This window comes from Theropithecus gelada, chromosome 16, assembly GCF_003255815.1.
Source record: "Theropithecus gelada isolate Dixy chromosome 16, Tgel_1.0, whole genome shotgun sequence".
Taxonomy (NCBI): Eukaryota; Metazoa; Chordata; class Mammalia; order Primates; family Cercopithecidae; genus Theropithecus; species Theropithecus gelada.
The window spans coordinates 25,349,816-25,373,740 of NC_037684.1; the positions used below are offsets into that span (position 1 = coordinate 25,349,816).

The window sequence follows — 23,925 nt, forward strand, 5'->3', positions numbered from 1 at the left end:
TTTTTTAGTAGAGACGGGGTTTCACCGTGTTAGCCAGGATGGTCTCGATCTCCTGACCTCGTGATCCGCCCGTCTCGGCCTCCCAAAGTGCTGGGATTACAGGCTTGAGCCACCGCGCCCGGCACGCCTGCCCTTTTGTTTTTGATTTTTGCAGTTCAGCTCTATTTTGTATTTCGGCTCTATTCATTGGTATTTTTTTGTAGCTTCTATTGGCCTGTGACCTTCTGTGACTTATTTATAATATTTACATATTTATGAAATTGACAGTCCAGGCCGGGTGCGGTGGCTCACCCCTGTAATGCCGGCACTTTGGGAGGCCGAGGCAGGCGGATTGTCTGAGCTCGGGAGTTCAAAACCAGCCTGGACAACATGATGAAAACCCATCTCTACTAAAATACCAAAAATTAGCTGGGTGTGGCGGCGTGTGCCTCTAGTCCCAGCTACTCAGAAGGCTGAGGCAGGAGAATCGCTTGAACTCGGCGGGTGAAAGTTGCAGTGAGCCGAGATGACGCCACTGCACTCCAACCTGGGCAACAGAATGAGACTCCATCTCCAAACAAAAAAAGAAAGAAATTTACAGTCCATCCTCTGCCATTAGTGATAATTAATATGTAAATGTTTACTTAAAATGATTTAGAAAATAGTTATTTCTTATGGCTAATATAGATGATAGTTTTCTAAATTCATAGCAAGGTCTTGGATTATTAAAACATGTCACCTACAGGTATATATAAAATTTTAGTTATTTATTCTGGTAACATATACAAAATATAAATTTTACCATCTTAACTATTATAAAGTATACAGTTCTGTGGCATTAAGCACATTCACATTGTGCCACAACTGTAAAGTTTTTAAAAAGAAAACAATACCCATTTCTCAATCCTTCTGATTTTCCTTTCTCCCATAGTACATCCCATAGTACATTTTTTCTGTTTTATCAACATTGCTTTTCTTTTAGATGCTGAAGAGTTTCTGGCAGAAGGTTTGCGGAATGAGAACCTCAGCGCTGTTGCAAGGGATCACAGAGACCATATTCTACGGGGCTTTCAGCAAATCAAAGCCAGGTTTGTATAAACTGGTTCCATTAATCTTCTTCATAAGCTTTAAAACAATTTATAATCAGTAAAATAAAGTCACAAGGTAAGACATACATATCATACCTATCATAGTTCTTTATACTTGACAGAAACTTAATAAATATTTGCTGAATTGAATTGGAGGCAGGCAAGCATAGTTAGTGTAGTTTACCAAAATAAAAATGTTTTGATAATTATGTATGTATCTTGAGGTAATTATTCTGCTTTTAGCTTTGGATTTTTATGTTAGCCTTCATTGACCACTTTTGCATTTAACTAAAAAATAGTGAAAGATAAACATTTATGCATGTCCAAATTATTAATGAGAAAGTGTTAGGCAGTATGAGATAATGTTCATTATGATTTTTGGTACTGATTTTACTTCCACATCTCCTTCCCTCATAGAAAACTTAAATGAAACTTATCAAGTCAATTCTTTGACCATATTGGGATGTTTTATTCCTGGACTGGGTTAAAATATGTTCATTTTTTAAAAATAAGAAGCCCTGACCTAATTTGTGCATTTTAGAATGTGAGCATCTGACAGATGCAAACACTTGCTTGGGGGAGGAAAAAATAAAAATTTTCCTTTATAATATATTTCCTGACCACCTATTGCTTGAAATGGGTAACTGAATGAGGGCAAGGGATAAGCGAGTGTTCCTTTAGCTTTTTCAAACCTGGTGGCAATGTGATTCAGAATGTTTAAACTGAATATTCTTAGCAAAGGAAGAGCATCTGCAGGGTTATGGTTGAGATTTAATTTGTGTGGCTGACCGTTCTTAGTATCTACTCTAAAAACCTCATTGAAACTCCGTAGAAACAGAGAAGTTTATCCTTCGGAAGGGCACAGCCAGAATCTATTCCGTTCAGGAATGTGAGAGAACCTCATGAGATGCCCTGCTGGATCTTAATCGATCTTTCCTGCTGGCTAATTAAGCATCACTTTTACTCAGCAACTGGGGACTGTGTAATTATCAGCCTGGGTTGCCCTGAATAATTGAAACAAACAGAATGCAGAAGATGGGAGTTTTTTGCAAAAGTGGGAATATCTATAATTTTTGGTAGGTTGAAAGAGTGTTTAAAACAAAGTTCTCCATAATGTTATTTTATTAATAGATAAGTTTAGGCTTAGTTATGCACCTGGAGACTTAGTAAATTATAGAATTTTTTTAATTTCACAAGTTTGCCTTTGTGTTTTATGATTACTCTAAGGGTGGCATGTGGAATAAAGATGGAATTATTTTAAATTTGGAGAGGAATGACCTAAATATAATGGTGTATCTGGTGATTCTATTGGTATAAATCTTTGATAAGGAATGCAAAAACACTTTTACTGCAGCTGTAGGTACAAATATACAATGAGGAGAAATTTTTCCTGTATTTTTACCACAGCATTGAGAAAGGACTAAATTTCAATCTTAATTTGGTAATAAAAGGCAATTTATGTTAACTCATTACTGTCAGCTGAATATTATTATACTTCTTAATCCTCTTTTAAAATATATACACACATGCACACACATGCATGAACACACACAGAAGCTGAATTTGTCATGGGGTAGAGTCAGTTTCTTGTTCTCAAATTCTTGTTCTCAAAGAACTTTCTGTGTGGTTTGTGGGGTAGACATTCAGGAAATAATCAGCAGGAGCTTTAGGAAATATCTGCATTGTTGATGGGAGCTTTCTGTTCATTGACTTGTTGCAAGAAAGATGACACTTTATTTAGAATTTCATAATTTTCAGATCACTGAGGAAATGAGGAGCCAGAAATTAGATACTGTACAAGAAAATGGAAAAATGAGGCTTTCCTTTGGCAAGCTGTTTGAAATTGCCTTACATCCACCCATTCAATCATCACTCTGTTAATGTAACCCTTGTTTTCCTGAATCCTCTTCTTCAGCCATATCACCTCTATTGTGCCATTTATGGCTGCCACATTTACTTATGTTGTGTGGCAGTTATATGTCCCCCAAAAAGCTTGGCATGAAAAGAAATTTAGAAGTCATCAAACTTAAGAGTTAAACGTGTATGGCAGGCTAAATGCAGTGGCTTACCCCTATAATCCCAGCACTTTGGGAGGCTGAAGCCAGAAGATCCCTTGAGGCCAGGAGTTTGAGACCAGCCTGGGCAATATAACAAAACTCTATCTCTACAAAAAATAAAGTTAGCCAGGTGTGGTGGTGTATGCCTGTGGTCCCAGCCACTTGGGAGGCTGAGGTAGAAGGATCACTTGAGACCAGCAGGTTGAGGCTGCAGTGGGCCATGATCATGCCATTGCACTTCAGCCTGGGCAACTGAGTGAGACCTTGTCTAAAAAAAAAAAAAAAAAAAAAAAAAGTAAAAATTAAGCATATGGCAAATACATGAACCATACGGTAACACAAAAATAATTAAAATTAATGAAGGTCATTTAAAAGATTTTATTTTTAGTCTTTTTTTGTTTGTTTTTCCTTTTTTTTTTTTTTTTTTTTGAGACAGAGTCTCACTCTGTGGCCAAGGCTGGAGTGCAGTGGCACAATCACAGTTTGCTACAGCCTCGACCTCCTGGGCTCAAGCGATCCCCCGACCTCAGCCTCCTGAGTAGCTGCACACCACCATGCCTGGCTAATTTTTTACTTTTTGTTGCCCAGGCTGATCTGGAACTCTTGGACTTAAGCAGTTCTCCTGTCTTGACCTCCCAAAATGCTGAGATTACAGGCCTGAGTCTCTGTGCCTGGCCTATTTTTAGTCAGATTAAAACAATAATATTTTAGGAGTTTGGTAAATTTGGGGAGGTGGTAACCTATCTAAAACTATAAATTTAGCACTTCAAGGCTTATTTGGAAGGTAGATAAATCTCTAGCAAGATAATCTGGAAAAGCCACTACTAGATAAATTTACACATACACATATATGTATTTTACAACTTCCCACTCTCTTTGTTTCCTTGCTTCCTTTAATTCTTTCCTCAACATGTATTGCTCTAGAAACAAAAGGGTGGAGAGAAATAAAAATAGCACTGCCTTTGATTCTTGGTAAACTTTAGGGGCTTAGCTCTTACTTTTATGGCTGGCTTGGAATTCACTGGTATTTGCCATGGTTGTGGACTTGCTGTAAATGGATGCATCTGACTCCATCACAGCTGTTATAATGTGTTTTTTGCTATTTTCTGTTGTCTAGAGTGAATGACCACAGGAAAAGACAGTTGTGTCAAGAATCATGAGTGTTCTCCAAGTGCTCATCTGTTTTTCAGTACAAATCACTTTAGCTATTCTGTTTTTAGACTTAGAAACAAAAAATAGCTATCTTTTTTTAGACTTAGAAACAAAAAATAAAATCCTATCTATATTTACATACTTTTTTTTTTTTGCTTGAAAGTGTCACCAATGAAAGCTAATATTTTCCATGTAACACAAAATAAAAACGGATAGCAATTTCTGTGATTTCAAGGAAATGATGCCCTGTTGTGGTATTGATGTCCTAAGCTGTGATTTTCATTGCTGTTCTTAAAAACTAAACAGCTTTCACATTCCAAGTCCAAGTTTTCATTGAGCCCTTTGGAGAATGGCTAGGATAAAAGCCAGGCAAAGGCACTTCCTGCTTTATTACAGTGGTCACTGCAGGATTAGCACCAGATGTGAGACACCTGGAATGAAGCAGTCGTGATCTACGCTCAGACACTTGATGGCATTCTAATGCATTGGGAGAAACAGTAGAGCATTTTTTAAATGCTTGATTCAGTGGAGGCCATCTGACAGCAAGAATACATTGAGAGTGGGGGAAGTGATAAAGAAAATATAATTTTTTTTTTTTTTTTTTTTTTGAGACCAAGTCTCTGTTGGCCAGGCTAGAGTGCAGTGGTGTGATCTTGGCTCATTGCAACCTCTGCCTCCCAGGTTCAGGCGATTCTCATGCCTCAGCCTCCCGAGTAGCTGGGATTACAGGCATGAGCTGCCACGCCTGGCTAAATTTTTTTGTATTTTTAGTAGAGACGGGGTTTCACCATGTTGGCCAGGCTGGTCTCTCCTGACCTCAGGTGATCCACTCACCGTGGCCTCCCAAAGTGCTGGGATTACAGGAGTGAGCCACCATGCCCAGCCGAAAATAGAATATTTTTATTATTGAGATATGGCTTAATTTCTCTCTTGATGGCCCTTTTTGGATAACTAGTCATTTATGCTCCCTGTTGGAAGTGAAGGACAGAGTCAATGGAAGCAAACTTGGAGTATTGTTTCCTTCTGTGAAACTTAGTAATGCTAAAGGAGTTCCAAAAAGAGACCAGGAGATTTATATCATATTGAGATGGAAGGAAATAAAGAAATACCTTTTGTGTGACAGGGTTCTGGCACCAAACTCAGGACATTTAAAGTACAGGCTGAAAGAATATCTTGAACACGTCTCATTGTGGGTGGCTAACCTATAGCTCTGTGTGAAACGTGATATACTAGTAAAATCTCATAAAAATAATTCTGATGTTCTTTGGGAATTTCATGTTTTCTTTTCACCTTAACATGGATTTAGCTTTAAAGCAAGATTTAGCTTAAGAATGTATAATTCTGATATTTTTGTATTCTAGCAAGAAAGACAAGGAGTTAGCCTGATAAAACTCTTGGGAGCAAGAGTTTTGAAGTAGTATACTATAAATATAATCACCATTGATTATATAGAGAGTTTTACTTTTCTTAAATGTTAATTATTGAGCTTAAAAACCCCTAAAACAAAACACATTCAAATGAAGTATACTTATCAAAAGAACTAATGTATAATGTGCTATTAGTACATTTATGTTATTCACAAGTTTCAAGATTTGCTCATAACATCTTTTTCTATTCTTTAATTTTGCTACTTGTACTGGAGCTTCAGTGCAAATGCAGGAAAAAAAAAAGTAGGAGGTACTTGCATGATCCGTCTAAGTTTAAATAGCTCTGAAAAGGCTCAAAAGTCATAGCAATAATTTGACCACATCTGGAAACTTAATAACTCATTGCTTCCTTTTTCAGTCCTATCCCTCCCTCCCATCCTTAAAGGAAGAAAAAAAAAAAAAAAACCCACAACAACTTCAACACTATTTCTCAACTCATCAGTTATATCAGACAAATTTTTGCTTGGTTCTCTGTTATTCAGTGGATGAATGTTGAGATTTCACAATTGAGTTAAAGAGTTTTTTGAATCTACTTCTCTAGGAATGAGAGGTTATATTTATTGCTCTTTTAATCTGGAATGCCCTGCAGGTGAGAATGATAGAATATTACTTGCTATTGATATCTTGGCTTAACTTTTAAGACCTGGAAAGAAAGATCGTCTTATGTGTTTTTTATGGCAAGTCTCTGTCCTTTCAAAATAGCTTCGAAATGTGTAACTCTCCTTATAATTTTATCATAATGATTATTTTGTTTGTTTTTTCGTATGTGAGGCTCTCTGGAAGTAGAATAAATTTTCTTAAATAACATTTTTTTAATGTAATAATGACCATAGGCCTTGGTGGTTCAGAATAAACCATATCTTAGATATTTTCATTATATATCTTTAAGATTTTATATTGAGTTCAGAAAAATGTTTTTGTTGTTGTTGTTGTTTTTTGTTAGTTTGTTTTTTTGTTTTTTTGAGACAGAGTCTCACTCTGTCACCCAGACTGGAGTGCAGTGGCATGATCTTGGCTCACTGCAACCTCCACAGGTTCAAGCAATTCTTATGCCTCAGCCACCCAAGTAGCTGGGACTAAAGGCGCACACCACCATACTGGGCTAATTTTTGTATTTTTAGTAAAGACGGGATTTTGCCATGTTGGCCAGGCTGATCTTGAACTCCTGGCCTCAAGCGATCTGCCCACCTTGTCCTCCCAAAGTGCTGGGATTACAGGCATGAGCCATAGCACCTAGGAAAATGTATTTTTAATAGAGTTTTTAGATCACTTGCAAAAGTAGATCATGTGTAATTCTTCCCAGTACTGAGCTCCTCATACAGAATAACATGTTCTATCAAGAGTGAAAAGGAGTTATGGATTGTGAGCTAGAACACAGGCAAGTAACTGAACTTGCACCCTTCCAGTCTGACTAACCCAATAGAATAATAAGCTGAGCCATACTCTTTAACTGTAGAGTTAGGTCACTGAAATTTGCTTTACTCCTGATAGAATTTTAGCCATCGTTATCACCTGGGCACATTCCTATTAGCTACTCAATATGGATTTGTCTTGGTTTCAGAAAATCCTGTGTCATTTTTTTTTAATACATGAAGCCTCGCTGTCTGTAGATGGACTTAATTCATACATTGTGTGAAAAGATCATCTGTATGAAATTACTGCCTTCATTTTTATCACCGTTTGCTTTGGCTTTGATTTTAAGTCTCGTTTGATCTGGAGCTAGCCTTTTGTCCCAGAGCTATGCTATTTTCTCTGTTTAAGGAAAGCCAATGAAAAATACCTCTCTGTATTTATCTGTTTGTGGATTCCAGGAACCTGTGGCTTGGGACCTTATTGATGGTGTTTTTCTCTAATTTGCATGTTTTCTCTTGTTTCTGATATAGACCCATGCAGTATCCACTTTCTGCGTTACAGGGAAACTGGAACAGAGGGGAGGGAAATCCAAGAGCACTGGGCCAACTGTCAGGAGCCAAGCTCTTTGTTCTGATGTTACTTCTATAACACTGAGTCACTTGAAGATTCCCCTAATGATAATCTTATGTTTTATTTCTATGTTGCTTACCCAAAATGTTGTTTGGAATTATTTTTTTAAATATATGCTACAAAAATGCACACATTACCAATCAAACTATAAAACTTCTGTTTGATTTCTTTTACGGTACCCCCATGACTTTTTAAAAAATTTGGAATATGATGCAGGAAATTTCATTTCTTGGGATTTTATTTCATGATTCTGTTGAAAATGAGTTGAGCATAAAGTGAGTTTTTATAATCACACCGTGTGAATCATTTCTTCTTTGGATTCTGGATCTTCTCTCCTACTGTGTAGCCTCATCTAGTCTCCCTGAAGTGCAGTGTTAGCAGGGTTGATAATGAAATGCAGTCCTGCTTATCACACTCAGCAAAGGGCTCAGAGAAGATGGGAAAAAAATCAATCCCACAGGAACTTCTTGAGTGCTAGACATCCATATTTAGCCCCCAAGCATTTAAAATGGAAATGAGATATCTTAGGGTTTTAGTTTTTGATTTACACAAGATGTCATTGCCTCCTTGGCAATAGGAATATTTTAGAGACCAACTGCTGACCTGTTTGGGAAGATCTCAGCCTATCGCCCCAGGTGTGACGTAGTTTCTTCATATTTCTTTCAAAACTCTCAGCAGTGCTTTGCAGTAGCTTTGATTCTTCGGGCTTCAAAGGGTGTCCCTTCCAGGGCCAATCTTAGGAAAGAAAAAAAAATTAGTGTAGGGGAACAAACAGCTCATAAAATAAGTGCTATCCCTGTGGCAGCTCTTACTTAGACAATTAATAGAGAATTTACAAACCAGTAGTACTACAGCATGGCAAAGCCAAGAAAATTCCAATTTGATGCTGGTGCTTTGTTGTTACAAAATCGCCATTTGTAGTGAACCATTCTTAAATTGTCCAGCTTCTAGTAGTTTTTATCACAGTGTGGTTTATATAAGATATATTATAGTTAAATGCTCAAACTCAAAGCTGCCTCTTGAGTTTGTGAGCCTTATTGAGGCTCTCATTATAATTTACAGAAACGTTTATGCCCACATAATCTCCAATTAGCTATTTCTCCAAGTTATATTAGTGAGTGACTCTCATTTGTAGATTCTACCATAACCACAAGGCCCATACAGTTTGGTAATTTAGACCTTCTATCATGTTTACCAAGTGCCTTTGTTCTTTTGTTGATGAGAAAACTGATATATGAGAAATTACTCAAAGTAACAGAATTTGTTTAAATATTAGGATTTAGAATTTAGAATTTTATTTAGCCAAGCCATTAAAAAAATGAAGTGGCATCTTTCAAAGATTATTGATTTAAAAAAACTGTAAACAAATATTGAACTCTGGTTAATTATATGCATGTTGAATTGTTTGGGGATGGAGTGTACTAATTTGAGCAGTTTGTTTTGGAATGTATAAAAAATAATATGGATGGATGAATATATGACAAAGCAAATAAAATGTTAATCACAGAATATATCCACTAGATTGTGGGTGTACATGAATGTTGTTTCAACTTTTGTGCAGAGTTGAAAATTTTCATAATATAATGGTTTTTTATTGTTGTTTGTTTGGTGTGTTTGTTTGTTTGTTTCCTGAGTTGGGGTCTCACTCTGTCGCCCAGGCTGGAGTGCAGTGGCATGATCTCGGCTCACTGCAACCTCCGCCTCCCGGGTTCAAGCGATTCTCCTGCCTCAGCTTCCCGAGTAGCTGGGATTACAGGCGCGTGCCACCACACCCGGCTATTTTTTGTATCTTTAGTAGAGACAGGGTTTCACCATGTTGGCCAGGCTGGTCTCAAACTCCTGACCTCATGATTTGCCCACCTCGGCATCCCAGAGTACTGGGATTACAGGTGTGAGCCACCATGCCTGGCCCCATAATATAATGTTATAAAAAATATTTGACTGGTTTGACTTTGCATTTCAGAAACCATGGATTTTATTCACTCTGGCTTCAGAAAATCATAGGCTTCTTCCATATGGGATATGGTTTTTAAGGACAATTTTCTAGGAATAGTCTTATTATTTCTGGGTAATACTGAACTAGGGGATAATCCTCCAGTTTGTTATTTCTGACATAAGTAACAGGAAGTAGCTAACTTTTATACTTCTTTAAAACTCCTAAACCAGCAATTATTAAGAGCTAAAATTCAATTCAAACATTCTACCTGGGATATCCTGAAATTTTGATTTTTTTTTAAAAAAAGGAAAGGTAATTTCTGACTTTTTTCATAAATTTGATAAAAGGAAAGCTAATATGAGATTGGTAGTCCAGTAGGAAATGGAACTCAATTTTATAATTTAAAAATCATTTTATGATATTAAAAATGACAGAGGTTAGAAACAAAGCTCTTATTCTTTTATTGAACTAGAATTGAAAGTGGCAGAAAATCATTTTGGCCCTAGTGCAGTAAATGTTATCACTAAAACATGTTCAGGGGATATTAGGATAGTCTCTCAAGCACCAGAGACAAAAGTTCACAAAGCAAGAACTGATTTTTCTGTCCTTATCTTGAAATTATTAAATGTACAGGAGACATGAAGGTGTCTTAGTTCTAAGAGGACTGGAGATGAAGTACGTGTTGAAAGCGATAATATTTCCATTCTGGAGAGGTGAGATGGAGAGAAGAGATGGTGGCATGGGTGTCTCAGCAGTGACAGGCACAGTGGAGGGAAGAGAGTGCACAGGGATAGGAGGGTTCATGAACCAACGCAGAGCTGAGAAATTCAAGAACAGAGAAAATTGTACTCGTGCAGTATTGTGAGCTGATGATGAAAATGGTGAGGAAGCAAGTGATACTATTCTTTAAAAGAATTGTGTGAAGATTTTATTTAACAGGGAGATGAAACTGGAGCTGTCAGCAGCTACTGTATTTTGCAAATCTTGTAGGAGAGAAATTTTAAGTCCATTTGGGAAAAACCCATCATTTTTGAGTGTGCAGTGTGATTATGCTTCAGAATTTTGTGTAAATGGAGCAGGTTGGTAGGCATATGTTTGCTGATCCTAAAATGATTAAAATTCAGAATAAGTAAGACTCTTGTGAAATTGAATTTTCAGGTTCCAGCCAGTGTTCTATGCTGCCATATGGCATAACTAGAATTAATTGCTGTTCTCAGTCTCTTATTCTTCTATTGAATATTTAGGTGTCCTGTTTGAAATATTAGTGGTTCCACAGAAGTATTTAATCACATGAGATAGATGTTTGGCATGTTCATGAAAGCAGTGTATGTAGCTAATAGTTGCTTAGAAGAAAAAGCCCCTCATGAGGTTTTCTAGCTTCTCTTCTCTGCTTCTGCCTCCACCCCCTAACTTGTTTTAATTAGAAAAATGGATACTGGATAGGATGGTTAGCAAGGAAAGGAGGAAAGATTATCAGGACTTTATAGGGGAGACAAGAAAAGATCAGACATGAAATTGCTTTTGCTGGTCTTTAGGTCCTTGGTACTCTAAGTATCAACATGGAACAGCAACTACAGCATCACCTGGAAACTTGTGAGCAATGCAAACTCTCAGGCTCCATTGAATGAGACCTACTTAATCATAATCTGCATTTTAATACTACCCTAAGTTTATTTGTACAGTATGAACATTAACATTTGAGAAGCACTGTTTTCACACATCAGATTCATTTTAAATTCAGTTTCTCAGAACTTAGAATACATATTTCTGGAGATCATAAGCTTCTTGAAAGTATGAATGGTCTTACAGTCACAAAAAAAAAAGATCTAGCATGGTGCTGGCATGTTGCATGAGTTCAATGATGTGAGTAAAATGAATGGTGAAAAACTGTTATAAATGTGTTTTTAGGTCCTAGACTAGACCTGAGAACAGCAAGAGACCCTCTTTATTAGGAAACTTACTATTTAGTAGCCAACCCTACATATTCTTTCTTGGAAATAAGGATGCTTTCTTTTTACTGAGTGTTAGTAGATACAGAGCCAAGGCATCCATCTCTTCAAGTGTCTCTTCTAATAACATATCTCTAATGTTCTAACTGGAACTGTGACAAAAGGTTACAGGGCTACTGACCATGTATTGGAGTTCTGTCACAGCGTGGATGCCAGGCATTCCAGCTGTCTTTGAGACCTATCGCCAGCCCTCTACCTTTGGTCAGCAGCATCCCTATTCAGCTTTGTACTTCCTTGTCTCTACCATTTCTCCTCTTTCTTGAAGACCTCTTTTCTAACTCTTTCCTCTGTGTTCCCTAGAATCTATGTCCTGTTATAACCAAACCCCACAATATCCTCCACCTCTTTTCTCTATCCTAAAGGATGATTCTCCGACAGGAACCTGTTTGCTTGCGGCCTTCTTAAATAGAGTTTGCTCATTTTCCCAAAGTGCTGTTGGCATTCTTCAAGCTCCCTGCTGCTACTTCTGGACCTACTATTCAATCTTGCTTCAGACCTCTCCCCTTTTAAGGTTTGTCTTTGTGGCTTTACAGTACCCTGTCCTTTTGTCATCTTTTGAGTTCAGAGTACTTCCACACAATATTTGAGGACTGAAGCATTGGCTCATAGTTGTTATCTTCACTCCATTCTTGACATAGAGACTTCCTCTTTCTTAAATTTAGCTTTTCCTTCTTCAGTATGTCTCTCCAATCATTATATAAATATGCTCAAATTTCTCCTAATATTAATAAAAACGTTGTGTCGTACACAGTGATTCCCTCTTTAGCTACTGTCTTTGCATCTATTTTATTTTTGTTTTGCAGGCAAACTTCTTGAAATAGAAGCCTAGACTAGCTATTTCTGGCTTCCTGGTCTCTAGTCACTTCCCAGTCACTCTTCAGTCCCCTTTAATCTAGCTTCTGCTCCTATTGAGCTACTCTCTCCAATGTACCAATGTCTCCAATTGCCACAGCCAGGTGGTACTGTTAAGTCGTTGTCTTATTTGGTCTTTCTGTAGCATTTGACACTGTTGGTCACGTCCTTTTTCTCATAAATGTAAAAAACTCTCCATTGATTCTCATGAATTCTCCTGGTTTTCTTCTTCCTTGTGTTTATGCTCTTTTTTAGGCCCTTGAGCTCATTTTTCTACCTTGCCCTCTTTGCTCTTGTTCCTCAGGGTTTTCTCTTTCCTCACCACATTCTCCTTAGGAGGCAGTTACATGCATGTCCATAGTTCCACAGCTTCCCCGGTGCATGGGAGACTCCCAATTCTATAGCTCAGCTGCAGTTCTCCCTCCAAGGCACCAGACAGCATATTGCATACCTCCTTCTGGGTGTCTCAAAGATACCTCAAACTTCACAAAGCTGGGCATACCCTGCTGGATGCCTACTCAGCAGCCACCATCCCTTCTTCCTTGACAATAGAATCGTGATCTATAAGCCATTCTCTTTTGCCAGTGCTTGATCTAGAGTTTACATAAAATGTCATTATGGCCAAATAAATGTAAGAAGACTTCTGATAGATTCTCACAGGATAGTCTTATAGTTGGGAGATAGTAATACACTGAAATGCAGTAGAACATTACTCTGCTCTAAGGTGTTAGAGCAGAAATATGGGAAGAGCCTGGCTCCTTCATGTCATTCTTGGGCCCTGCACAACTCTGGAATCTCCTGTCTTCAGACTTTTTGTTTTGTGGGAAAAATTAACTTCCACTTGCTTAGGCCCTTGTCAGTCAGATTTTCTGTTACTTGTGGCCAGAAGAATCCTAACTGCTTGAATGTCCAGAACTGAACTCATTATCTTATATTCTTCTCACCCCTGAAGTCTACCTCTGCTTTCTCTAGGCCAAGGCTCCCAAGGCAAAATCCTGGGAGTCATTCCTGATTGGTCCCCCTTCACTCCCCAAACCATCAACAAGGCCTGTTGATTCTTCATTCTAAATGTCCTCCCCTTTCTCTTCCCTTTGTCACTAGCTAAACTTTAGTCTTCATAAAGTTGTACTCAAGCACTGCAGAATTCTCCTTTCTGGTTCTCTGCCTCAAGTCTCTCCCTGTTCCAGTTTATTCTGCTCCTCCATTCCATGTTGAAAGAGCAAACTTTTAAAAAAGGGTAATTTGTTGTCTGGGTGTGGTGGCTCACGCCTGTAATCGCAGCACTTTGAGAGGCTGAGGCAGGTAGAGCACTTGAGCTCAGGAGTTTGAGACCAGCCTGGCCAACATAGTGAAACCCTGTCTCCACTAAAAAAAAATACAAAAAAATTAGCTGGGCATGATGGTGGGCGCCTATAATCCTAGCTATTTGGGAGACTGAGGCAGGAGAATCATTTGAACCCAGGAGGCAGAGGTTGCAGTGAGCTGAGATTGCTCCACTGCACTCCAGCCTGGGCAACAGAGCTAGACTCCATCTCAAAAATAAATAAATAAATAAATAAATAAATATTTTTTAAAAGGGCAGAGATTTAAGAGTTGAAGGATATTCAATTTTCAGGTGGTAAAACAGTTGGCACCGACAGGGAAAGATGTGGGAAGAGGAAATTAGGCTTTAATTGTGCAGCCTGGCCTTGGGTCACTTCTGTGCAAATAAATAACTGTCTTCCAAAGTGTTTTACTCTGTGTTTAAATACATACACATGAAAATGAAATTATTTTTGAGCCTTGTGAAATGCAGCAGTACTTTGAGTTTTATTTTATGATTATTTTTCTAAATTTGTTTTTTAATTAAGGAAGTTGACTCTCAAGGCCTTCATTAGATGAGGTATCACTGACTGGGAACAACTTCCGTTTTTCAGATGTTATCCCTTTGAGCTGCGCTGAACTGACACAGGATGAATCCTTCATTAGAAGAGGATTATCTCCACTCTGTGTGACTATTTAGTAAAACATTTGTATTTGTCGGACTACTTTTCCAAAGTGAGGGTGCTTAAGTAAACCATTCACTTCCTCCTTCTCAAAACATCAGTCACCATGATTGATTTTTATGTTGGTAATAAAGAGAAATGGAATCAACTAAAAGCAGGGTGAGGATTATAGACCGGAAGCAGATAATTTACTTAACAAATATGTATTGGCTATTTGTTTATGTCAGGCACAATGCCAGGTGATCAAGATAGTGTCAGATAAGACATATTCTTGTTTTTCAAGCAGTTCTTGGGCCAGTGAGCGACTAGACTCATCTTAGTTCCTCCATGGACCAGCATGGAGCCCACTACCCCCAGATAATCTGCTCTAGAAGGTCTGAAGGTTTGTTTTCAATTTGTTACATGCCTGCAGTTTCACCACTTAGAGATTCGTTTGGGTTAAACATCCCATTTTAAAATACAAATTCACCTGGAGGGTGAAAATACTTTTGATTGTTCAGTCATGTGCACTAGACCTGTTCAATGGTTTCCTTCCAACTTTTGGTTAAGATGGCTTCACTGAGGACATTCAGTGAAGTGGTTATTTGAACCGCTATTACGGGCAATGCACTGTGCTAGGAATACTGAAGGTTGTAGAAGTAACAGAGGATGCGTTTTCTCAGAAAGAATAAGGGCTTTAGAGACTCCTTATCTCTGCAGCTTAAGCATAACAGTCATAAAGACTGTACTTTCAGGGATCATTTCTATAGTTTGTTGCTAGAGAAGTTTCCCTAGACATGTGGAGCACCAGAAACCATGAGGAGATGTAGTGTTCTCTCCAGAGCATGAAGCTGACTCTTGGTGCTGCTTTGCTGCACCTGCCATTTGCCATTGACAATCATTCTTCTCTTCCTCTGGGAGAGTAAGGAGGAGAGGACACAGTCTGAGTGGTTCCCATTTATGTGGGTTTTTTTTATTATTATACTTTAAGTTCTAGGGTACATGTGCACAATGTGCAGGTTTGTTACATATGTATACATGTACCATGTTGGTGTGCTGCAGCCATTAACTCGTCATTTACATTAGGTATATCTCCTAATGCTATCCCCTCCCTCCTCCCCACATGTGATTTTTTTTTTTTTTTTAGAATAATAGTTACGGCTAGCATTCATCACACACATACCATGTGCCAGACTCAGTTTCAAGGGCTTTCCTTACAGGTGTGTGAGGTTGATACTGTTATAATCCCTATATAGCAAATGAGAAAACTGAGGTTCAGAAAGGTAATCAACTTGCTCAAGGTTACATAGCTATTAGGTTCTAGAATTGGAATTTGAACCCACTCTTATTGAGGCTCAACCTTGTCATAAAAAGTGAATAATGCCACTTCATTCATTCACTCATAGTTTCTACAAATGTTTATTGAGCATATGCTATGTGCAAAGCATTTTTGTGGTGAACACAACATAGGTCCCAGTCCTTCTATAACTTATTTTTGAGTAGAATAAACCAAATCATTGTACAATACACTTACCTTATAGGGTTGTTGTTATGTACATAAAAGTGCCTAACACAAACATGTCACATAGTGGATAGCCAACAAATATTCCCAAGAAATTTATAACCGCACTGGAAAGATAAAAAACAATGCACAAATAACTATAATTCAAGATACATTGTGGCAAGGCTTTAGAAGAGGCCATATTTTATTTTATTTTCCAGTTTTATTGAGGTATAATTGGCATACAAAACACTGCACATACATGGTACTGTAAAAGCCCAGAGAAGGAAGTCCCTTCTCTGGTGGGCTTGAGAAGCCTTCATGGATGAGTTGGCATCAAGACTTGGCCATGGGGTGATTGGGATAGGTTTTTGGTAAGACACATTGCATGCAGAATTACCATGTGCTAAGACACAGAGGTGATAAAGTTTAGGCATTTTTGGGAACCAAAGGGTGATTTTGTTGATTAGGTAAAAGAGAGTAATAATGGGAGGTATGGCAGAAAAGACAAAACGGAACCAACTCTCAGAAATAAGAATTTTGACTGGGTTTGAGGAGGACAGTTAGGTAGTTTGGAAGAATAAAGCATGAGTCAGGGATAGGTAAGCTGAGGAGGGATGCTTTAGTAGTGGATAACATTTGGGTCTTTGGCACAAGGGCTGAGGCCACTGGAAGGCAGAAAATGGTTGCAAAGAAAGAGAGGATAAGAATGTCAAAGGTTGCCTATGTTCCCTGTACCCAGAGAAGGAAGACAAATCTCCTTGCCATACTTTATTTATTTTTCAGTATCATTGGGTGTAATTTGTATACAAAGCACTGTAAATAAGGAATGCATATAATTTGGTGCCCTAACCACTTTTCAGAATGTTATGTCAATGGGAAAATATATTCTATGGATATATGCTTCAACTTTTGAAATATGATTGGTCTGAAAATTAAAGACTGTATTCACAATTTTTCAGATCTGTTAACAAGATTTAATAGATTTTCAAAGCTGGCCCAGACAACTTTCAACTTTGTTTCATTAGGAAAATGTGTTCCAAGGTCCAAACAACTGGAAATGAACTTTTAGAATACAGTCAATATTTGAATTGAGAGCTGCTTGTCTAGAATTTCCTTAACAGGCAACCACTGGTAAATATCTGTTTCCTTTACCGTATTTTCCAAAATTGCCCCATCATATGATTACCTGGGGATTTTGTTAAAATATATAGACTTCTAGGCCCCTACCCTGGAGATGCTAATTCACTAGGTCTGGGGTGGACCCTGAGAATTTGTTCTTCAATAAGAGGTCCAAGGGATTCTTAAGATCAGGAAAGCGTGTACAAATCTTTATCAGAAGACCCTGTTTTTTGTTTTTTGTTTGTGAGGTAGGTGCCTATTTTGGTTCTTGACTGAATTTTAACAATGAGGGGAAAATCTTACCAGCAGGGCTTAAGACCTGTCAGTAGCTGACAACGTTTCAGCCTGATTTAGCTCCCAGAGTGAGGAGATAGGGATATGTTCATATGCTGCTCTGTGCTTCCTTGTGAACTGGCAACATCTCAAGATGTTTCTGATGCTGGAGAATCTCTCAAAGTGGGACAGAACTGAAAGCCCTGGTCCCAAGAGGAGCCAGGTAAAGCCTTGGATTGACTGGTTGATTGTAATCAAACCTCTGGGGACCCCTGACCTGTATTGATATACCAACGGAGCTGGTCACATAGTCATTAGCCTTTAGATCAAAGTCCATTCCATTTTTTTATGACTTGGATAATTGGGTACTTTATGTAAGGGTTTAATTATGACTGCTGTACATACTGTACAAAGTAATAAATGGGTAAGAATGATACTTTAGGCCGGGCACGGTGGCTCATGCCTATAATCCCAGCACTTTGGGAGGCCAAGGCGGGCAGATCATGAGGTCAGGTGTTTGAGACCAGCCTGGCCAACATGGTGAAACTCTGTCTCTACTAAAAATACAAAAGAATTAGCTGGGTATGGTGGTGTAATCCAAGTAGCTGTAATCCCAGCTACTCAGGAGGCTAAGGCAGGAGAATTGCTTGAACCCAGTAGGCAAAGGTTGCAGTGAGCCGAGATTATGCCACTGCACTCCAGCCTGGGCAACAGAGTAAGACTCTGTCTCAAAAAAAAAAAAAAAAAGAATGATACTTTAGTATAGAATCTTGTACAATTAGGGAAAAAAGTCAACTTGAGGGCAAAAGCAATAATGTGGATTAAGTAAGTTGATATGAATTTAGGAAAAGTGTGAAATAATTTTAAAATGATTTCTGGATTTCTGTATACATCTCAGTTCTTAACTAGAAAAAAGTGTACACATAAGGATAGGCATTTTATGAAAAATGTCAGTAGTTCATTGTAGTTCTTAGAGTGGTTACCAGTAGAAGCTGGCTTTCAAAATTCTGTTATTATTTACTGATTCAGATTTTGGTGTAGTGTGAATGAGTGAAATAATGTTATATCTTTGATTAGGATTCTGTTGTTATTTTTCAATTAATCTATGTCGGTAGCTTTAGCATTTGTATTAAATCATTTTCCTCATGAAAGCTTCTAATGAGGAAACAAATTGATTGTATTTATATATTGGATTCTTGCCACCACAATGTGTATTCGGTCGTGTCTTTTGAAGTATATTTTTGCTGGTCATTTTGTGGTTTGTCTTTGAAGCCAGGCTTTGGGGGAAAAAATTATTCATTTGGATGAAGGTTTCAATTTAACAAAGCTTTCTTATTTTTGTCTCTCTTCTCTTTCATCCCTTACTTTTATTTTCTTTCTTTTTTCCCCTCTTGCCTTTGTGTGAGTGATTTAGAGGAAAATGAAGGCACCCCAGCCCCATCTTTTCAGAATAAAATCCATACTTCATAGCATTGCCTGGAAGTGCCTTGCCCTCTGTCTGCCTCTCCAAGCTTGTCCCTACCCCTCCCTGAAATGCTCTCTTATACTGAATGAGTCTCATACCGAACTCAGACAGCCCTTGCTGCTTCTTACCTCCATTAACTGATTTAGCAAACATTTATTGAGCACAAGCTCTATGCCACTGCCCCTTGAGGGCTCAGTGACAGAGAGACAAGAAGATGCTAATACAGTATTATAGGTGTTACTGAGAGGCATGCACAGATGTGCTGTGGGAACCCTAACATAGGACACTGAGCTGAGCCTTGAAGGATCATGGAGGGTCCACTAGGAGAAGAAGGAGGCATGAAAGAAAAGGTTTGCTGGCAGAGGGTGCAGCAACAAGTGGGCAGGAGTGTCAGCAGGAGCTGGGGAGGACCTGAGAGCTGAGGTGAGCCATGGAAGGATTTCAAGCAGGAGAATGATGGAACTAGGCTTGCCTTTTAGGTCATTAAGATAATGAAGATGCTAATGACTAACAGCTGAACATTTATTGGTGGTTTACCAGGTTCTTTACATGCATTACCTCTGTTAGTCCTCCCAAGAACCAAACGAGGAAGATGTGGTTATTATTTCTGTTTTAAAGGTGAGGAAACTGAGGCTGCAGAAAAAGTCTCAGCTAGAAGATGGAGGAGCTGGGACTTCAACCCAGACCTGTCTGCAAAGACTTTGCTCTTCATGCTCATTCCATTCCCTTTTCCATCAGCACTGAGGAGAGTAGGTCAGAGGGAGGAGGATGAGGGCAGGTGGACCGTTTGCCATGTGGTTACATGGATGTGGGTGAGGCCTTTTAAGAGCTCACATGAATTCAGTGTCTGCAGAGATGGAGAGGAGATTGATTAAAAGGATATTAAGGGAGTAGAATCTACAGGTCTTGGTGACTGATGGGATATATATAGTAATAGAAAAAGAGGTAAAGGGATGATTCCCAAGTTTCAGCTGGGTGGATAGTAATATCATCCATTGAAATAGGGAACACAGGGGTAGGAGAGGTTTGGGACCTGTGGGACAAAGGACAGTTACTCCTGAAAGAGAAGAGTAATGATATCTCCTGCTTTTGAATGTTTTAATGAACTAAGGTCTTTAATATATGCAGGCACTATAGTGAAGTCTTTGGCAATTGGTTTCTTCTCTGGTCAGCCTGAGCTCTATGACCTATCCCTCTAGTCCTCTAGTATTCTCTGACTCTCTTGTCTTTTCATTTCACAAGTCTAGAAAAATCCTAATCTCGCATCATCGGTTCAACTGTCCAACTTCTCTGCTTGTATATCTGGGAAGCTATTCAGTTCCGGAGAAAAATTGCACAATTGGATTGCGCCACAGTAAACCTTTTAATTAACTAATTAATTTTTTTTTTTTTTTTTTTGAGACAGGGTCTTGCTCTGTCACCCTTGCTGGAGTGTAGTGGCACAATCATGGTTCACTGCAGCCTCAACCTCCTGGACTGAAGCAGTCCTCCCACCTCAGCCTCTCAGGTAGTGGGGACCACAGGTGCAAGCCACTACACATGGCTAATTTTTTTTTATTTTTTGTAGAGATGGGGTCTCACCATGTTGCCCAGACTGGTCTGAAATTCCTGGAATCAAGTGATCTGCCCACCTTGGCCTCCCAAAGTGCTGGAATTATAGGCATGAGCCTCCATCCTGGCTGCACTACAGTAAAGCTTAGTCTTCAACCTCAACTGAATCCTTAGTGATAACTGGTAGTTATTTCACATGCTCCAAATCAGCAACCTTTCTCCTTGATTTTTTTTCTTCCCCCAACCCTTGTCAGTCTTTACCTCATCATATTGCTTCTCACTCTTTCCATGACATCACAGTGTACTTCACAAGAGACAAGAGAGGCTCTCAGGATGGAACCTACTCAGTATCCTACCCTGTCCCTTACTCAGCATAACTGCTTTGGGGTGCTGAGTTGGCCCTTTGCCACTTTCTCTTCTGGGCCTGGCCGCTCTGCCTGACCTCCCTCTGCATCTTGGGCCTGGCCTCTCTGTGACCCTCCCCTCCCCTGCCAGGCTTCTCTCTGATCCCGAATCTTCCTTCAGCAACTTTTGTTTGTTTGTTTGTTTGTTTGTTTTGAGACAGAGTCTTGCTCTGTCTCCCAGCTGGAGTCCAGTAGTGCGATCTTGGCTCACTGCAAGCTCTGCCTCTCGGGATCACGCCATTCTCCTGCCTCAGCCTCCTGAGTCGCTGGGACTACAGGCAGCCACCACCACACCCAGCTAATTTTTTTGTATTTTTAGTAGAGACGGGGTTTCACTGTGTTAGCCAGTATGGTCTCGATCTCCTGACTTTGTGATCTGCCCGCCTCAGCCTCCCAAAGTGCTGGGATTACAGGCATGAGCCAACATGCCCGGCCTCAGCAACTCTTATCTGCAGGCAGTAAGACGCATTCTGGCATTAGTCAGACATGGGTTCTTGTGGTCCCAGTTTTTACCATTTGCATGTTCTGGGCCAATTATATTACTTCTTCACAATTTGATTATTTCGGCCAAACTGGCCCACAGTTGGATTTTCTGTGCTCTTAGACCCTCACAAAGTGTCTGGCAAACAGTGGAAATTTATTCATCTCTACTATTGAGAGAACAAATGCAGTATTCATAACTTGAGATACAGAGACTGTGTTGGCATGTTAATGCTGAGATATCCACCTAGCCTAGATGAACTCTAATAACTAATCCAGCTTAAAAAATTTTTACATAACATTTGCCTTCAGGTGAATAATATGTCCATGTTCATAAAAAGGAAAATATCAAAGGCAAGATAGCTGAGTTTTTCCGAGGAAGTTTTAAATGTTTTTGTAGAAACCATCTCGTTTTTAAATGAATATCAAATTTTAGAACTTGACTCTGATTCTGTACAAGATAAACTGTGGTGGCCCCACAGTGTGGACTTTTAAACTGCTATGGTGCAATCAGATAACCTCTCCATGCTTCATTGTTCTCATCTGTAAAGTGAAGGCTAGATTAAATGATTTTAAGTGTCCTTCGAACTATAAAATTCAGTGAGTATATGGACCACAGTCACTCAGCTATCAGTTATTCAGATATCATATCAGCTATCAGATAATGGTGTCTCAGTGGTCGAAGAGTAGCTGTTAACCTGAAGCAAGCAAAAAAATAAAACAAAATTAGGTTTTTAAGCGTCAACAGTGACAAAAATGACAGAGCAAGGGCCAAAAAGACAACAGTTTAGAATACAGTAATCAGCTGGAGTTCTTTGTACATAACCAGTACCTTGCTTTCTCCAAGATACAAGTTTGGAACCAAAAGGCGTCTCTGACTTTCCTCTTGATTCTGTGCTCCCAGCCAGTCTCTAAGTCTGTTATCTAATCTCTTGTCTCTTCTCTTGCTCTCAAGTAGCTTCCTAATCTATCTCCCCACTTTTCTCCCTCCCATCCATGCTACACATCTCTGCTGGATTCAATGTGGACATCATTCTTTATCCTTAAAGACAAGCAAACAAACAAACCTTTCAATGACTCCTTTTTATTTACAGGAAAAAAAAACCCCTCTAACTCTGACCTGTTATTTAGTGTTTTTATTTTGCCATAATGTATTTGGCTGGCATTTCTCCTTTATTAGTTCATCGAATTATAGTTCATTGCCTATTACATGCAGGAAGTATGGGGATTATGTAGACATACTAGTGAGATTTGCTGGTGAAAAAACAGTCCTCACGCTAGAAAGTAGGGGAAGGAATATTAGAATGTGGGTTTCCAGTGTTGCAATCAGAAAGCTAATCACTCACTGATCAAAAAGAGTTCTTAGGTTTCTTAATGTTTGAATCCAGAGTGGGTGTTTCATTGACCATAGCAATGATTCCATGTAGCAAAAGTGTTATAGGAGACTCTAGTGGTAAATAGTACTTTAATTTCTTTTCAAAATTTAATTTCTTTTTTGCTGTCCAGGAATGGACTTTAAAAATTGTGATGGGGGAGCAGGTGATGAGTTATACTGTCAATCTCAGATAATGTTTATTTAATAAAAGTTTGATTGTGACCATTGTATTTAGTAAGTAGGTAAACATTGTATTATCTACCTAGATGTGCTTGTACATATAGACTCAAGACCACTGAAATATTACATCCCCTAAAAGAACCCAGGACCTTCTTGCGGTATGTTCTTCTATTACATAATTGAGTTATATGCCTATTGTGTGTTGTTACAATAGTATTTATTTGCCATATTAGATTGTCATCTCATTATATACAAAGAGCTCATATTTTGGACTAGATTATAAGCTCCTTGTAGGTAGGCATTAGGTCTTGTACTTTTGGTGAGATTAAGGAACTGGGACTGGAAGGATCACCAGCTGTCCCACCAAGGATCTTCTTTTTGCTGCCCAATTGTTTCTAAGGCTGGTACCTGGACCCCTGGGTCCCAGGTCTTGGATGCCTCCACTGGGGACTTCCACCAGATGGTGCTCTTTTCCCATTTCTCTTGTGGCGTGTCACTGGCCATGTTACTCTTTGCCACTTGTCCATACCTTCTGCAAGGTAGTAGATGGGACACTTCTAGAAGATAATTTGAAAACAATATGAATCTTTCCAAGTGAGAAAAGAAATTATAGGAAACATTTAGTGTACAGACTCTTAGCATTGCTTAGTAAAGCCATTTCCTTGGGCATAAATAAACTTCTACCATGTGGCTCACTATTCAAGGTCAGTTGCAAGGGGTTTTCCTAGCCTTAACAACTTGCATGGAATCCATGCTCAACTAGGTGTCCATCTGAATCCTAAGATTCCATTTTCAATGCCAGGATAACTCTTCAGTGTTAGCCTTTGCAGTCTGTTTGGAGACAGCCATTATCAGAGAACAGAGATGTTCAAGAGAGAGATAGAAGTCTTTGGACACTGAGTATTGCAGACAGCCTATGCATTCAGAAGGCATTGCTATTTTAGTACAAAAAGGAAGTTCAAGCTGAGTGCAGTGGCTCACACCTGTAATCTCAGCACTTTGGGAGGCAAAGGCAGGCAGATTGCTTGAGTCCAGGAGTTCAAGACCAGTCTGGACAACATGGTGAAACCCTGTCTCTACAAAAAAATACAAAAATTAGCCAGGCATGGTGGAGCATGCCTGTAGTC

At 39.0% G+C, this 23,925-nt stretch overlaps 1 protein-coding gene and 1 non-coding gene across 3 annotated transcripts in view; both read left to right on the forward strand.

Moving 5' to 3' along the window:
- Positions 1-23,925, forward strand: part of SKAP1 (src kinase associated phosphoprotein 1) — a 305,720-nt gene that overhangs the window by 33,938 nt on the left and 247,857 nt on the right. For both annotated transcript variants that reach the window (XM_025361855.1, XM_025361856.1), the window contains exon 2: positions 962-1,067. In XM_025361855.1, the coding sequence (XP_025217640.1) occupies positions 962-1,067 (106 nt within the window). The remainder of the gene's footprint in view (positions 1-961; positions 1,068-23,925) is intronic.
- LOC112610524 lies at positions 15,187-15,399 on the forward strand. Its single transcript, XR_003116409.1, has one exon. It is a non-coding gene; the product is annotated as a small nucleolar RNA U3 (small nucleolar RNA).